The 17,183-nt window shown below is 20.4% G+C and overlaps 4 protein-coding genes and 3 non-coding genes across 8 annotated transcripts in view; 3 read left to right on the top strand and 4 right to left on the bottom strand.

Moving 5' to 3' along the window:
* Positions 1-1,077, bottom strand: part of LOC122715665 (tubulin alpha-1 chain-like) — a 2,954-nt gene extending 1,877 nt beyond the window's left edge. The window contains exon 1 of the mRNA XM_043938025.1: positions 854-1,077. Within this exon, the coding sequence (XP_043793960.1) occupies positions 854-1,028 (175 nt within the window). The 5' untranslated portion in view covers positions 1,029-1,077. The remainder of the gene's footprint in view (positions 1-853) is intronic.
* Positions 1,078-3,939: 2,862 nt separating this feature from the next.
* On the top strand, positions 3,940-4,021 carry Trnas-gcu. The gene has a single exon. It is a non-coding gene; the product is annotated as a tRNA-Ser (tRNA).
* Positions 4,022-4,458: 437 nt separating this feature from the next.
* On the bottom strand, positions 4,459-6,416 carry LOC122715642 (ras suppressor protein 1). The gene is made up of 8 exons (XM_043937981.1): positions 6,243-6,416; positions 5,839-5,889; positions 5,626-5,746; positions 5,432-5,550; positions 5,273-5,355; positions 5,080-5,194; positions 4,859-4,991; positions 4,459-4,790 (listed from the first exon to the last, which is right to left on the bottom strand). The coding sequence occupies exons 1-8, from the start codon at positions 6,385-6,387 to the stop codon at positions 4,706-4,708; spliced, it is 852 nt and encodes a 283-aa protein (XP_043793916.1). The 5' UTR covers positions 6,388-6,416; the 3' UTR covers positions 4,459-4,705.
* Positions 6,417-12,698: 6,282 nt separating this feature from the next.
* Positions 12,699-12,770, top strand: Trnah-gug. The gene has a single exon. It is a non-coding gene; the product is annotated as a tRNA-His (tRNA).
* A 295-nt stretch (positions 12,771-13,065) lies between these two features.
* On the top strand, positions 13,066-14,731 carry LOC122715653. 2 transcript variants are annotated; one of them, XM_043937997.1, is made up of 5 exons: positions 13,066-13,423; positions 13,579-13,701; positions 13,804-14,279; positions 14,353-14,463; positions 14,551-14,731. In XM_043937997.1, exons 1-5 carry the CDS (start codon positions 13,273-13,275, stop codon positions 14,653-14,655), a joined length of 966 nt encoding a protein of 321 aa, XP_043793932.1. In that variant the 5' UTR covers positions 13,066-13,272; the 3' UTR covers positions 14,656-14,731. The 2 variants fall into 2 exon arrangements, with proteins under 2 accessions (XP_043793932.1, XP_043793933.1); XM_043937998.1 differs by lacking the exon at positions 13,579-13,701.
* Positions 14,732-14,777: 46 nt separating this feature from the next.
* LOC122715652 (signal recognition particle 19 kDa protein) lies at positions 14,778-15,822 on the bottom strand. The gene is made up of 2 exons (XM_043937996.1): positions 15,692-15,822; positions 14,778-15,436 (listed from the first exon to the last, which is right to left on the bottom strand). Exons 1-2 carry the CDS (start codon positions 15,736-15,738, stop codon positions 15,043-15,045), a joined length of 441 nt encoding a protein of 146 aa, XP_043793931.1. The 5' UTR covers positions 15,739-15,822; the 3' UTR covers positions 14,778-15,042.
* Positions 15,823-15,922: 100 nt separating this feature from the next.
* Trnap-cgg lies at positions 15,923-15,994 on the bottom strand. Its single transcript has one exon. It is a non-coding gene; the product is annotated as a tRNA-Pro (tRNA).
* Between the last annotated feature and the right edge of the window lie 1,189 nt (positions 15,995-17,183).

Raw genomic sequence — 17,183 nt, 5'->3', positions numbered from 1 at the left:
ATATATATATATATATATATATATATATATATATATATATAATACTTTCCAAAATGTAAATTTTAAAAAGTCTTTACTTTAAAATTTATATATTTTAAGTTATGTATTACCAATGTCAAACAGCGATTTGTCAAATCATGTTTTAATTATAATTATATACACATATAATAAATGTTCAAATTTGATTATCTCAAAAATTAAAAAAAAATTGATTATCTCAGATGAAAAAAATTTATTCTATAGTTTTTTGAATTTTTTTATAAAGAATCGTGTTTGCAATAGGTATGATTCGGTCATATTTTATGTATGTATATTGTACATATATATATATATATATAAAAGCCGGCTTTATATATATAAAATTTATATATTAATTTAATACCTAAAAGATAAAAAAAAACAAAAGTTGATACACAAAAATATTGATTAAAATTTATTTATTAATTTATGAATAATTTAATTTTACAAAATAGATGAAACAAAATAAAATTATATTTCTATTCTTATAATCTTCTCTGTCATACATGTTGTTTTACTTCATCTATTGCAAATATAAATTGCTTATAATTTAACAAATAAGTTTTAATTGATATTTTTATATTTGTTTCAATATTGTTTTTAATTGTTATATTTGTTTCAAAGAATCTTTCAAAGATATTCTATATAAAAAATAAGAAAATATTATATAATCTATTAATATTATAAAATATTTGAATAAAAATATAAACTTTTTACTTATATAATTATGAATGATATTAATTGTTAATTATTATATAATTAAAATTCAAATTATTATCACACCTATAAAATTATTAATCAATTATTTTTATATGAAAATTTATATAAATTGTACCAATAACTGTAGGTTCAAGATCCAAAAATACCGCTCGTGGAACATATTTCCCACCACCAGTTTCGCTAAAGAAAGTTTGAAAACCTTCGTCGCTGGAGCAACTTGTAGGTGGAAGCATGCCATCGGGTTGTATGCCATGTTCAAGACAATACAATTCCCAACAAGCGTTGCCCATTTGGACGCCGCCTTGGCCAATATGAACTGACAGTACTTCACGCTAAAAAATAATTTTTTTCTTAATTTTTATCTTAATCTTATTTCATTTTTTTTCTTGATTTTATTAAATATTTATTTTTTTGATATTAAATCTATCTATTAAATCTATTCATATTAATTCTATTTCCTTCTTGAATTATTAAATATAATTTTTGAATATTATTGATTGCTATTAATAATATATTATTTATATAATTATTAATGTATAATATATGTATAATTTATAATTATTAATTGTTAATGTAATAACAATTAATTATTAATGTTTCGAAATAAATTATTAAAAATATAAATAAATTGATAATAAATAAAATAGTAAATATAAATCTTTTGTATAAGTTAGAAGAATTTTAAAAATTTATTTTATAAATTATTATCTTAAATTTTTATTTTATAAATTATTATGTAAATATTTAGTTACATGTAAATAATAAAATTAAGTAAATTAATAATTACCATTGTGGCGAATTATTGATTTTCGATGAAAATAAGGTGAAATAAACGTTGACAGGATGAACGTCCAAATTCAATTGAATCAACGATACATTCTGTTAAAAAATTTTGTTTTTGTTGCTAAGAAACGATAGTTTCATTAAAAATTTATATAATATCACTCAATAAATTATTAGGGTGTCCCATAAGTTTCTTTTTTTTTTTTATACGAAATGAATTCATGATATTTGTTATTTAAGATTGATTTATTGCATTATATATAAACCATTCTGTTCTATCACTTTCTTCCATTTCTTAGGAAGCCTCATTATTCCCTCTTTCCAAAATTTTTTGGGTTTGCTTGCAAAATATTCATCGAGGTGCGTTTTTATTTCGCTTACGGATTGAAATTTATCATGGAGAGAATCTTTTAATGACAAAAATAAATAATAGTTGAATGGAGCAAGATCTGGGGAATACGGATGCGGTAAAACGTCCCAATCAAACTGTAACAGCTTTTATCTTACAGTCAATGCAACATGCGGTTTTGCAAAAAATAAATATTTAATAAAATCATTGTCGTGATGAAAAACGACGCCTCGTCGGTTTGCCAATTTTTCTGCTATAACAGCTTTCAAATTATCAAGCTGATTACAATATTTAGCAGAATTAATAGTTTCATCTTGAGAAAGGAATTCGTAGTAGACTACATCTTTCCAATCCTACCAAATGGACAAAAGAACTTTCTTCGGGTGAAGTGCAGGTTTCGCGACAGTTGAAGATCTATTGTCCTTGGACAAAATGCGTTTTCGCACATTTTGATAAAATCCAAATCTCGTCTCCAGTGACAAACCTCTTTAAGAAAGAATCTCTTTCATGTCGCTGAACAAACAAATCGCACATGATTCATAAGATCGGTTTCCGTTAATAACTGTAGAATCCAAACTTCACATCGATTGATATATCCCATCCTGATCAGATGATTATGTACCATTGTTCTGGGAATGTTGGTGGTATCCATTATCTCTCGCACACTATATCGCGATTAGATTTTTAACAAGCTTTTCATGACTTTGATAAGATCTATATCTGTCATTACTGGGCTGCAGTCTTCATCTTTCAAGTCAAAATTGCCAACTCTAAATCTCTTAAATCAATTGCGGACAATCGTAATAGTCATAGCACCACTTCCATAAACAATACAAATCTCGTCTGCAGTATCATTTGCACTATTATCTTTTTTAAAGCAATGAAATATAATATGATACAAATGCTTCCTTTGGCTATCCATATTGATGTAGAAAAAAGTTTTAAAAGAGACTATGTCACTAATGAAACCTACTTCAAAAGAGCTCTGAGACGATTGAAAAAGATACCATAGACGGCAAATAAATAAGCCTATGTATGTTTATATAAATATAACCACTTAAAGTTATTCTTAGCAAAAGAAACTTATGGGACATCTTAGTATATTTAATATTTTTATATTTCGAATAAATTACATTTAATATAAAATAAAAATAATTTTTTAATTTTAAAAATTTAATTTTGAAAAAATTAATCTGTCATAATTTTTTAAATTTTCTATGTGAAAGAAATTTATTTTTTAAAAATATTAAAATTTTTTTAAGCTGTTAACACTTACCGCTACATTATATAATATATATTATATAAGGAAGATGTAGAGAATATAGAATTAATAAAAATTTGAAAGATTAGAAATTGGTTGGAATTAAGAATAAATAATAAAATAATTATTTAATAATATCATTTAATAATAATATTTATTTATTATATAACAATATATTATTAGTTTATATATACACACACATACACACACACACACACACACACACACACACACACTTTTATATTAATAGAATATATCACATTATCTATTTATTATAACAAAATAAATATTATTGAAATTTTATTATTTACATTCTATTCCATTTCATTCCTTTATTCTTTTCATTTCATTATATTCTTAACATTTTTAATATAATAATATTAATGACAAAAAATAATATAAAAAATTAAAAATAAAAATTAATATAATTAAATTAAAATTAAAAATAATAAATAACATTTTTAACATATTTAATATATAATATGTTATATTATATTTTTATACAAGTACCAATATAATATTTTGCATTTATGATCAATAAAATATTTTTCAAATAATAATATAATTAATTCAAAATAAATAAATTATTATATTAATTTTTATTTTTTATTTTTATTTATTATTATATTAATTTCAATATTGTTTTTATGAAATTAGAAGTAGTTTAAAGATTTTGTAAGTTATCGAATATATATGTTATATATATTTTATAGTTATTATTTTATAGTCTTAATTAAATGATGTATAATTTTTCGATAGGGTGTAATCATCGCTGTTGTAAGGATATTTTTTCAATACAAATAAGTAGGACGAGGTGGCCGAGAGGTTAAGGCGTTGGACTGCTAATCCAATGTGCTCTGCACGCGTGGGTTCGAATCCCATCCTCGTCGATTTATTTTTTGTTTTTAACATTTTATGGAACTTAATTTACCATTTTTTAAATACTTAGATTAAAATTTATAATCATAGTCATTAGGTACAGATATTAATGAAAACATATTATATTGCTGTATATAAATATTTGTAAAATATTTGAGAAAAATTATTGTCAAAATTATTTTTTATATGTTAGTTACAGAAAACAAAAATAAATTATTTGCAATCTCCAAAAGAAAATAAATTATGTATAATTTAAAAAAAAGAAATATTGAATGGAAATTAATGTTGCAACAAAAACTATATAATCAGGAATTACTATTTCTACAAGTAAAAATAATTTCTAATTGTTATTTTAAAATATAATTTATTATATAATTATATTAATTATATATAATTGATTTATATTAATTATTATAAAAATAGTACTTATTAAGTATATATTAAACTGTCAAATTTAAATCATATAACAATACATTATATAATATATAATTTACATTGTCATATATATATCGTAATTATAGATCAAAAATTCAAATGCATAATAAATTTATATTATATTTAGAGATTTATCTCTATGTTAAGGCACCATTTTGATTGCAAATATGTTACAAATTATTGGCAGTAAGTAAATTAAAAAAAATTATGTTAGTCCAGATCTATTCTTTAAATGTTAGTTAAACATTTTCTGTTCTGTTTTAACGAACACGAGATATTTTCTTACTCTTGTCATTTTCAATTGGTGGTGGAGGTCCTTTAGCACTTTGATGTCGATTATATACACTGAAAAGAAATAAGCACTTATAAAATATGTTTATAATATATATTTAAAAAAAATATGTAACACTTACTATCTATATGTTTCAGAACGAATGTAATCCATAACATGAGATATGCCTACTTGCAACTGATCACCAATTGGTGTAACCCATGGATTAAATTCCATTCTAAACACTGCTTTATTACTTACTAAATCCAAATTTCCTGAAATATTAAATTTTTATTATTCTTCTTTCCTTTCTTTAGAATTTTTAAATTTTTTAAATTTAATTTCATTTTCTGTAGTACATACCTATTTCCGGAGGTAGAACTGTCAATCGATTTCCTTGAATATGTAATTCTCTTAATCGCGTTAATTCTCCGATTTCTTTTGGTAATTCGACTAGATCATTTTCTCTTAGTACAAGCTAAAGTAAAAATTAAATTTTATGTGTAAATAGTAGAAGTAAAAATACATTTCAATATAAAAATATTTTATTACTTACAATTTGTAAATTTTTTAATTGTCCAATTTCAGGAGGTAAATATTCAAAATCATTATCAGCTAAATAAAGTGCTCTTAAGGTTTCTGTAAAAAAATATATTATTTATAATCAGATTTTAAAATATATTATATAAATATGATTTTAACATATATTACTAACCCATCATAAAAAAGTTTCCAGGTAAATTTTTATCACTTAGATTATTATATGTTAAATCTAAAACTTCTAATACTGGAAATGCACCAAATCCACGTGGAAGTACATCTAATCTATTCATTCTATAAAAAATTATTTGAATAATATGCAACATTAATTATAATTAGCAGATTAATTATAATTCATAAGCAACTTACCCTACATTAAGAATTCGTAACTTTGGCATTTGCGACAATGAAATTGGAAGTTCAGTAATATGATTATTAAATAGATTTAATATTTCCAAATTGACTAGATTTGCAAGACCTGGTGGTACAGCTGTAAGAAAAAATTTAAATATAATAGAATTTAGATATAGAATATTATAACATAACACAATTTATAAATGTAGGAAAATTTAATAAATTTACCTTGAATTTTATTATGACTTAAAGTTAACCTAGTGATATTAATCATATTAACTGAAAAAAAATAACATATCTTTAAAAATATAAAAATACCTATACAATATTAAAAAATTTTTTAAAATAATTTAAATAAATTTCAAATAAATATGATCAATAATATCATAAATAATAATGATGTTAATTCATATTAAACATTTAAAAATGTATATATGAAAACAATTTATATTAATAATAGTATTTTTTTTTCAAATTGTTATTTAAAATATAATAATTTTACGCATGCGTGAACGCGCCCACTTTGCGGGCAACAAATGGCCTCGAATTTTCATCCATTCCAAAAAACCAGTCAAGACAAGTTGCCTAATTTGGCGAACGGAACAGAGCTCATGAGAATATGGAGGACTCACGCAATCCTGGCATCTCTTCGAATGTCGAGATACTCTTATCCGCGAGATCCAGCTCTGGATTCTGGATCTCGCGGGCCTCATCGAGCACCTTCTTTGCCTTTGACATCTTTCCGGCTGGAATACACGACACTGGTGCCTGATTCATTGCGCGCGCAATTGTACACACACGTCAGTAAGCTTTAAATAAACATGCGCACAACCTTCTGTAGTACAACGCACAACTCACTGACTTCATTTTATTTTATCTGTTAGATCGTATTGTAGATCACTAACAGATGGCGCTCGCACTTATTACGAAATTTGAATCAAAATATGTGCACACACAAAATATAAAATAAACATGCGATGTATTTTTTTGATATAGATTTTGAAGTCCATTTGATCCTTTGCAATATTATGGATAAAATTACAAATTATATTATCGACTAAACCTCTCATCTAATACATCTTTGTGTTACATACTTCGAAATAGCATTCGTTACCATTCTTGCGTCACATGCATTATCGATTCAAAATAAATGAGATAACATCAAATGAATAGAAAATCAATTAAATAATAATAGTCAATTATTTTTAATGTAAAATTATAATCATAATTGATTTATTATTTTTAATATAATTAATAAATTATTTTTTTATAATATTTTTTTTATAAAATTGATTTATAATAGAATTCAAATTTAGCATGAATTGTATATATTTATTTCGGAATCATAAATACTAAATTCAAATTTAAATTCAACAAAAAATTAATATACATGTAAATGATGTTCTGATTTTTTAATGAAATATCTGATATTCTCATTAATTAAATATTTTCATCGTCTCAAATATTTTGCTTGTTTTCAATAAAATTTTAAAATATTTTAGATGAAACTTGAATAATTTTAAGAGAGATTCTAATGTTAATAATATTATTAATACTTTTTAAGTGAATATTATTATTATTATATTATATGAAGTATTATATTATATTATATTATATTATATCAAATTATTTTTATTTTTTTTAAATAATATTATATTTAAGTTGTCTATTTTATTTAATTGAATATCTCAGAAAAAATTAAAAAAAAAATATTCTAACAAAAGTTACATATAAAGTATTTATATTTTTATTATCGGAAAAAAAATTTTAAGATTTTAAGTTAATTTGTTATATTTTTTTACATATAATATAATACATATAATATATTTATTAAATCGAACGAATTTAATAATATTAAATTATTTTATTTATTGATCAACAATAATTTTACGTAAAATTATTGAAAAATTAGACAATATATATTGCTTATTTTTACTCATTTAAACACTGCTTAACTATATTATTTTTAAGAACATTTGGAAATTTTTTGATAGTAAACATGCAGATATTTTTCAATTTTTCTAAGAAGTTTCAATTTTGTATAAACTTTTCAACTTTTTTTAAGAATTAAGAACAAAAAATCGTGTAAATATGTCAGTCAAATATGATAAAATATTGACTTTATTTTATTAGAATATATTTATAATATATAATTTTGGCTATATTAAATATTTTTGAATTTTAAAAATTTAAGTAAGAAAAACATTTAATATCATAAAAAGTTTTAATTATAAAACTATTATAATTTAATTATAAGAAGAATAGAAATGATCTTTTGTAAGTAAGTGTATAAAATTTGAATAAAAATTTATGTTTTTATAAATATAAAAAAAAATTTGAATTAAAATTATATTTATATTAAAAATTATATTTATTTATCATTTAAATTATATTCTTCTCATATAAAATATCTATTTTCATAAATTATAGAAAAATTTTATATACTATCTCTTTTCGAATTATATATTCGAAAGAGATTTATATGATATATAAATCGAAATTTTTATCAAAAAATTTTGATAATTTCGTAAGAAAATATATTTGAAAAAGAGGTAATCTATTAAAATTTTACAAAATATAATGTATTTATTAATTTTATATGTATTTTTTACGTATATATTTTCTTAAGCTATCATATTTTCAGAAATAAACATTTTTCAGAAAAACATTTTTTGTTCATTTTATTTAATTCGATTTATAAAACTTGATATACTTATCTCTTGAAACTACTATATTTTTAGAAATTATAAAAAAATATAAAAATATACATAAAATTATTATGGTAATAAATTAAAGTAAACTAAAATAAATAAATATATAACATAGATTAGATAAGTTAAGTTCAATGATGAATTTATTCAATTCATTCAAGTCATTCATCCAAAAAAAATATCATCATATTATTTTAAAAAAATCTTCAATATATTATTTATAAAAAAATTATATACAAAATTTATATTAATTACAATAAATTTATATTAATACACAAAAAATTTATTAAAAATTTAAAATTAAGAAAAAAATGTTTTCAATAGTTCAATATTTCATTTTGTTTTCTTCAAATTTGTTATTTTTTTATTTTTGTAATTAAATTTTAATATAATTTCATTTTATATTTTGTTAAAATGATAATAACATAAACGATATCTAGAATATACATGATATTTTATAGAACTCCAAAATTTATGTTTTGAAACATCGATTTCAAAAAAAACAAAATATTTTTTATATCCTCAATTATACATTTCAATTATACATATATTATATGTTAATATATTCATAGAATACTTTAGATAGAATCGATTTTAAACATCAAAATAAATATAAAGTTACAAGTTACAATTTTTATACAATTATATAAAAATATAAAAATATCTATTGATCTTTATTTATTAAATTATAAATAATATAAGATTGCGTGACAAAAAATAAAACTATCTTATTCTAATGCAAATTTCAATTATTTATAACTTATATGCTTTGAACTAATATTTTTATATATATATATATATATATATAAATATTTTATAATCATTATTTTAGTTTTTGAGATATTTGAGAAAATATATTTAGTATTATATGTATTACTTTTTGCAATATTTATATTACTTCTGAACTGTTCCATAGTACATATTATATTATTCTAACATTGTCTGTCATGTATATATATTATAAGAAGTTATTAGATTTTCTAACTTATTTCTAGCTTAAATAATCATTAGGAAGTGTATAATTATTATTTAAATGAGTATTTTCTCGAACAAAAATTCTTTTCTTTTTTGAAAGAAAGTATATAAAGATGTTGGAAGTGGGAATTTACAGCAAGAATGGATACAAAATGGATATATTACATGAATTCTATGTGAGTATATGTATATCATACTTACACACGACAGCAAATACATCATAGATAATCATTTTCTATAGGTATAGATGAACAGATACACCAGAAATAAATAAATATATATATAATGCAAAAAAATAAAATAATTAATTATATATTTTCTTCAAAGCCTAAAAAACATCATAAAGAATATGATACTAGAATATCTACATATAAAATATATTAATCTACAGATCAATTTGCAAATCCAGAAATTAGATAAATTGTTATATGTTTATTTTTTCTCACTAAAAATATGATAGCAAATAATAGAAAAAGTTTTCTTAATAAATTTATTAAAAATATTTTTTTATAGATTTTAATTATTATAAAGAATTGTGTGATTACATTGAGCAGATATTACTCATACTAACTGAAGAGTAAGTATTGATTATTGTTAAGTTATTATTAATTGATTAATATTATAAAATATATTTATATTTTAGAAGAAATTTTCTGCTGGAAATAATTTTAAAAAAATTTGTCATCTTCAATAACATCATAATAAGAAATTCTATTAAAGTTAATCAATATCCATGATGGCAGAAATGGATAATTTGTAAAGTATTAATAGTTATAATTATAAATGTTTATGCAAGCAAAATACAATTTTTACAAATACAATTGAAAGAAATGAACTTTATAGATATGCTATACTTCAAATGTTATGATACATAATATATTTTAAATATTTTGTGTTTTTTTTGTATATTACGTGAATTTTGTAGATTTCTGATTTTTGTATAAATACATAAAAATTTGCAATTTAGTTATGAGGAAAGAATAATTGAAACAAAAATTTTCATTTTATAATATGTGCTTATATCAATTATTATTTATTATATTTTGTTTTTTTATTTATATTGAATTATTCAATATAATAATAATAAAAAATTCAATATAATATATTGAATTTTTTATTTATATTAAATTATTTTATTTATATTAAATCTTATTTATTCCAATTAATCAAATCTGCGAACAGTAAGTTTTTTAAAATTTTGACGTCAATATTTGTTCAGAAAAGCAGATTTTATATGAAGGATCCATTATATCTGAGTCTGTTAGCAGATTGACATTAGAAATATAACAAATTCTGTTAAAGATAGAAATCGTTTTATGTGAAAAGTAAATATATATATATATAATATAAATAATAATATAAATGATTATAAATTGACAGGAGAAATCAAATAGAATCTGTATATGAGAATCTAGTATTTTACGTCAGATTGATAGCAAAATCTTATTTTATTAATTTAAATTTTAAATGCGATTCAATCAGTTATATATATTCTCAGCAGATTTTTCAAAAATTTGTCATTAAAAAGACAACAAATGATACAGAATTTGTTATAACAAAATCTGGTAGCATAATGACTGCAATATAAGTAATTCTATAGGATGCATTATATATATATATAAGTAATGCTAAAAATAAATTTTCATCAGAAATTATTATTCAATAATTGCAATAAAAACATAATAAAATTTGTACAGAAATATAACAAAAACAAAATTTTTAGCATAAATTTGATGACAAAACAAAAAACAAATGATGATAAAACTATTATTTCTTATGGTAATCTAGTTTTAATTTGTTATTAGCAAATCTATTGATAATATTCAATACTGTTAATCTTTTCTGAATTATCAATAAAGTGGAAAAATATTAATATAAATAATATTTTCTTTATATATTTTTTTATTTATTCTTTATTTATTATTTTTATGTTATGAAATGAAATTTGTAATTATAAGTATACATATATGTATGTATGTATGTATGTATACTGAATAATTTTTCAGGAGATATTATATAGTTTGAAAAACAAAGAAGATACACACAAAATCCTATTATTCATGTTCTTTTTATTTTTTTAATATGATAAATTTACAGTTTCTTTCTTCAATTTGTTATAATATTTTTTAAATTAAAAATTTTTCGATATAAATATTTTTTTGTAAGACAATTNCTTTTCTTTAATGAAATAGATTAAATTTATAAAATAATATGAAGTTATATTTTATAGTAATATGAATATCTATTTTGAATTTACGCGTGTCTTAATGGCATGTCTTATATGATATCAATGATTAAGTTAAAGTTTTTTCGAGATATATATATATCTTCCAAATATTAGAATTATGAAATTAATATTCAAAATTTAATGTTGAATATTAAAAAGATACATTATTATCTTATAATCATAAATATTTATTTAAAAATTTTTTTTAAATTTGAAAATATTAATTTGATTTACGATTTCAAATAAATTCATTCACTGTGCATCTTGACCAAATTCATATATTAAATTGAAAAAATCTTTATAATTGTAATATTTTATTAAAAATATTCTTTTCTTATTCTGATGAAAAAAAAATATTACATATTATAATTACATATTTAAAATACATATTAATAATAAAATATTTAATTATTATGTTATATATAATGAAACAAAATAATATAAATATTTATTTCCTTTATTTAAATCTATACATACTTATAATAATAATAATAATGACAATTTAAAAGACTTACTTAAATTCCATATTTAAAATTTATGACAGAATCTATTGCGTTTCTGCAGTCTAATGCACAGACTGTTATGTTTCTATTAATTTAATATCAAATACTATATTTATATCGATCTACTGTATTTCTGATATCGATTTGTTATTTAATTTGAATAACAGATTCGAATTGCAAAAATGAAGCCAAAAAACAGATGAATACTATTTTGACTTTAAATCTTTTTGCCTCTGCTGTCAATCTGACATTAATTTGCTACGTTTGTTATTAGGGATATTACTCATATAGTATATTATTTTATTATTCAATTATTTTATTAAATTGAAAATATTTCAATAATAATAATATTATAAAAAGTAATTATTCAAAAACAATATTCGATTAAAAGTATGTGATGTTTATTCTAGAATACTAGATCTAGAATGATATATATTATATACATACAGCAAAATACTATATATATATATATATATATCAACATTCTGAACAACTTTTTCTTATACATGTTTAATGTTAGAATAAAATTAAAACCATCGTTAGACTTTAGTTTTATTCTAAATAATATTTTAAAAAATATATTCTTTATAATATATATCATATATATCAATTTTATTATATATGTATAACTAATATATAGAAAAATAAATTCAACACATATAACCTTCGATAGCCGTGATCGTCTAGTGGTTAGGACCCTACGTTGTGGCCGTAGTAACCCAGGTTCGAATCCTGGTCACGGCAATGTGTGAAAACATTGTCACGGGAAGGATTTTTTTTTCTTATTTTTAAAATGATATATTTTATATCTATATACTATACCTATATTTATAATATTTTATAAAATAAATGTAATTTTTTAATTTCAAAGTCTTTATACTTTATTATATTTTTTTTAAATATAAACTAATACAAGAATTATAAAATAATGATTAATGACAAAAGAGTAGCAAATTAAATAAAAAAAATTCATTAACAAGTCATTAATATATAAATACACATTACAAAGATTATTATTACATTATTGCTTAATTTAATTATGATGTCATTTCTACAATGTATGCATATTAAAGTAAACATTCATGTTATGATAAATAAAAAGACTTTTTCATAAATTGTCAGCAAATTTTCTTTTGTGAAGTCAATAAATTTCAGAAACAATCATGTCAGATTTCAGTGCAAGTTCGTGTTTTAAAGTATTTTTATCATTGTTAACAATTTAATTTTTTAAAATCTTAAATATACTATGGAGCGCTATAAAATAATACCGTTAATTTTTATTTTATATTATATTATATTATTATTTATACGTGATATTTCTTGTGTTAAATTTGATGAATTACAATCACTTACTTCAATAACATTCAATCATCCTAATACATATGATGATTACAAAGGTAATATAAATTCATAATAAACAAAAAGTTAAAATTATATTTCATATATAAATTTTTATATATCTAATCCATTTAACAAAAATAAGAAAAATTAATTGTTAAATTATATATTATATACAATTAATATACAAATAATATATTATTTGTTTATGTAGATTACAAAATATATTATGAAAAGAAATTAAAAGAATCTAATTTTAATAGTAATTCTAAAGAATTGGTTAAACATATTCGAAATGTACGTGGTATATCGGAATCTAGTCGATATCTCAGACCTGGTAAGATTTGGATATTTTAGGAAAAATAAAAATAATGGTTATTAATGATTTCAGAATATATTTATAATTATTAATTTTTAAATTTTATTCAATAATTTTCAGATGATGCTCATCAAGTTGCAAATTATTTTCTTACTGGAGGACCATTAAAAGGTCATGCACATTTTGTGAGAGAAAGAAATTGCAATTCAGAGAGTGAAAAAAATGAAGATGAAATAAGTAATTCAACTAATAAGTCTAATACAGATTCATCTGTGAATGAACAAAATTTAAATATAACTTCATCTGATTCTATTCTTGGAGCACCACATCTACCGACATTACATTCTCATAATTTACATTCTCTTTTACATCCAACTTTAAATACATTAAGTAGAGTACCACAATTACTATTAGGAAATAATTTATTACATTCTGTGTTACATCCTAATTTACATCCTCATATTAATGCATTACATGAAATTCCTAGCAGTTTGGTGAAATCAGCTAGTTTACCATTAAATGACTTAATGCATGCTAGATCAGAACTCCGTAATATATTACATCCAGATGGACCACTTCTTGGAAATATCAATAAAGTAAATAAGTAATGTATAATACAATATAATTTATATATTTTTGTAACTAATTATATTATATTTAATTTTTCAGGCATTAGAAGGACATACTAAAAAAAGAAAAAATCTGAAGAATACTTTGATGTATCCATTTGGACAATATACTCCTATTGTGGGATTAGCTCCTAAAAATTTCCACAATAATGTATGTACATGTACTACTTTTTTTATATGTTATTATTTTTAAATGTTAACTTTGAAAAACTTTATAATATATATATTTAATTTACAGATTCCATTATCAAAAATGATTGAACCTCATCTTTCAGCACCCCATCCTCATCCTAACGGTTATATTGTGAAATATATACCTCACAATAAACAATCAAAATTATAATAACCTTTCAATATCAAAGAAAATAATTTAAATGTTCAGAAAGATATAACAAATTCTGATTTCAATGAAAATGAAGATAGAAAAAAATATGAATTAATAGCACTATCAAAATTGAAATAAGAATAACGAATAAAAATTAACGAATAAAATAATTTGTTAAAAATTTTTAAAAATATATATAAATATGGAATTTTAATATTATTAATTAATGATTATATTAAATGTTTATATAAATGGGTAATATTCAGTTCAAAACTATTTGTCAGATGATATGAAGATAATATAATCTTTCTTATATGAAAATAATTCTTATTTTAATATTAGAATACACACATAAAAAATATTTTTAAGTTTTAATTTTTTTAGTATTTGTTATTTCACACTTTATCACCTCCTTCCCTTTCCTTTTCCTTTCTTCGATGATGAACTTGATGGTTGTGAAAACTGTTCACCACTTGAATGCTTTCCTTGGCGGGTTTTTAATTTTGGAATAGTGGTACCTACATAAGCCAAAACAGAATCTCTAGTAGGAAATTCAGATTTTACAGGAGTACCATCGTCATTTTTTAATTGTACGCGGATGCGTCCACGATATAATAATTCTTTGCTACGCTCTCGTGGATGTAATTTATTTTCTACCCCAACATTAAAACCAGCTGCTACCAAAACATCACGAATTTCTTGATGTGTTGGATTTTCAACACATTTATTTTTTGCAAGTTTTCGTCCTTCTGCTAACGTTCTTTTGCTGTTTAGATAAACTGGATAAATACAAATCCATCTATAATAATAAAAATATATATATTGTATATATATATTTATATATAATATAATAATAAAAATAATAAAAATAAAATATATTGTAGTGCTGTCATTTTCATGTCAAAGAGGTTATGTAGCAGATGTTATTCATATATATATACAAATCAGTTAAAAGTAACTTTATAAAAACAATGATTAAATTATAAAAATAAAAAACTTTATATGGAACATTATAAACAGTATTATAAATACGTTAATTTTTTAACAAATTTACCTTTCACGATCGCTGTGTTTCTTTGATGGATTCCATCCAAGCGCCATGTTTGATATTATCGAGACTTCTATAAAGTAATCAATAATGTAATTTTACTTTAATATTTTATTATCATAAAAAGAATTTTCAAATAAAAAATGTTAAATAATGATAATATTAATATAATAAAGATATAATTAAAATTAGTAAAAAAATAGTGACAAGAAAAAAGCAATAAAATTAAAACCACGTGGGCTCGTCCGGGATTTGAACCCGGGACCTCTCGCACCCGAAGCGAGAATCATACCCCTAGACCAACGAGCCATATAACATTTACGTTTTAAAATATCAATTATAAATAAAATATATAATTAATTAATAATATATAATTAACAAATATTAAAAGTTATATGAATATTCATCTATAAGGATACATTAATTCATTATTTTTGATATTATTTGATTTCATATAATATTTCATTTATTTCATTAATTTATTCTAAAATACAACATAAATATATTTTCTAATTATTTATAATTAAAGTTAATTATTAATAATCAATAAATAAAAATATGTAAAGTGCAAAATATTATAATATTATCTAAAATTGAAATAAATTTAAATGAATTGTTTATTTAAAAATAGTCGATTTTTTTTTATACTTTGATATGCGATCTAGATAATTTTAATTTTCATCAAATTATTATTCATTATAAATTTTTACTTTCATTTTATTCCAATTTATTTTTGGTTTCATAATTGTTAAATTTTACAAATTTTAAAAAATGTTTTAATAATATATAAATCCGTGGCATAATAATATATCTATGATGTTAATTTTTAAAAAATATTTTATCAATACTTTTTAATATATCTCACATTTAATTAATAAAATTATTGTAAATATTAATAAATACATTCAAAATACTGCATATTGCACATGAAAAAGAAAAGCACGTTTTTGCAAGTAGTTTCAACTTTCACTATTACTTGATTAATAAACAATTATCACGTATAATGATGAAAATGTATAATCGGCATAGTTTACTTTCGGCATAGATACCAAACAATAAAATAATTATATAGGGAATGTTTCAATCAAGTCTCTATTTATAGCAATTATTGAGCTGATGAAAAAAAAAAATTAGGTTAAATAAAATATAAATGTTTTAAATATTTCCAAAGAAAAGCAATTAAATAAATAAATATTCTCCAATATAATATTATAATAATATGAAAAAAAATTTTTTATATATTATGAAATCTATACAATGCAATCATATAATGCAAACAATATTAGTTAAAACAAAAAAATTAATCTAAAATTATTTTGAAACGATTCCTATATCATATCATATAAAATAAATAATAAAAATAATATATAATAATCAAAACAAAAATTTTTTAAAATATTTATTTATTATTTATTTATTATTTATGGTAATTATAATTATATATATCTTTTTTCCATTATTATATTCTAAATTTTCTGCATAAAAATGTGATTATTTG

Source organism: Apis laboriosa, unplaced genomic scaffold, assembly GCF_014066325.1.
Source record: "Apis laboriosa isolate Shangri-la unplaced genomic scaffold, ASM1406632v1 scaffold39_cov144, whole genome shotgun sequence".
In the NCBI taxonomy this organism is placed as follows: domain Eukaryota; kingdom Metazoa; phylum Arthropoda; class Insecta; order Hymenoptera; family Apidae; genus Apis; species Apis laboriosa.
This window is presented reverse-complemented; position numbering and strand designations above follow the sequence as displayed.

Excerpts from the sequence above, each read along its gene's own strand:
- LOC122715642 (XM_043937981.1), bottom strand. The coding sequence starts at position 6,387 with ATGAATCAGGCACCAGTGTCGTGTATTCCAGCCGGAAAGATGTCAAAG. Across the intron at positions 5,890-6,242 it reads CGAAGAGATGCCAGGATTGC|TTAATATGATTAATATCACT; the intron begins GTGAGTCCTCCA and ends ATTTTTTTTCAG. Across the intron at positions 4,992-5,079 it reads AGTTCTACCTCCGGAAATAG|GAAATTTGGATTTAGTAAGT; the intron begins GTATGTACTACA and ends TTAATATTTCAG.
- LOC122715653 (XM_043937997.1), top strand. The coding sequence starts at position 13,273 with ATGGAGCGCTATAAAATAATACCGTTAATTTTTATTTTATATTATATT. Across the intron at positions 13,424-13,578 it reads TACATATGATGATTACAAAG|ATTACAAAATATATTATGAA; the intron begins GTAATATAAATT and ends TTGTTTATGTAG. Across the intron at positions 14,464-14,550 it reads CTAAAAATTTCCACAATAAT|ATTCCATTATCAAAAATGAT; the intron begins GTATGTACATGT and ends TTTAATTTACAG.
- LOC122715652 (XM_043937996.1), bottom strand. The coding sequence starts at position 15,738 with ATGGCGCTTGGATGGAATCCATCAAAGAAACACAGCGATCGTGAAAG. Across the intron at positions 15,437-15,691 it reads AAACACAGCGATCGTGAAAG|ATGGATTTGTATTTATCCAG; the intron begins GTAAATTTGTTA and ends TTATTATTATAG.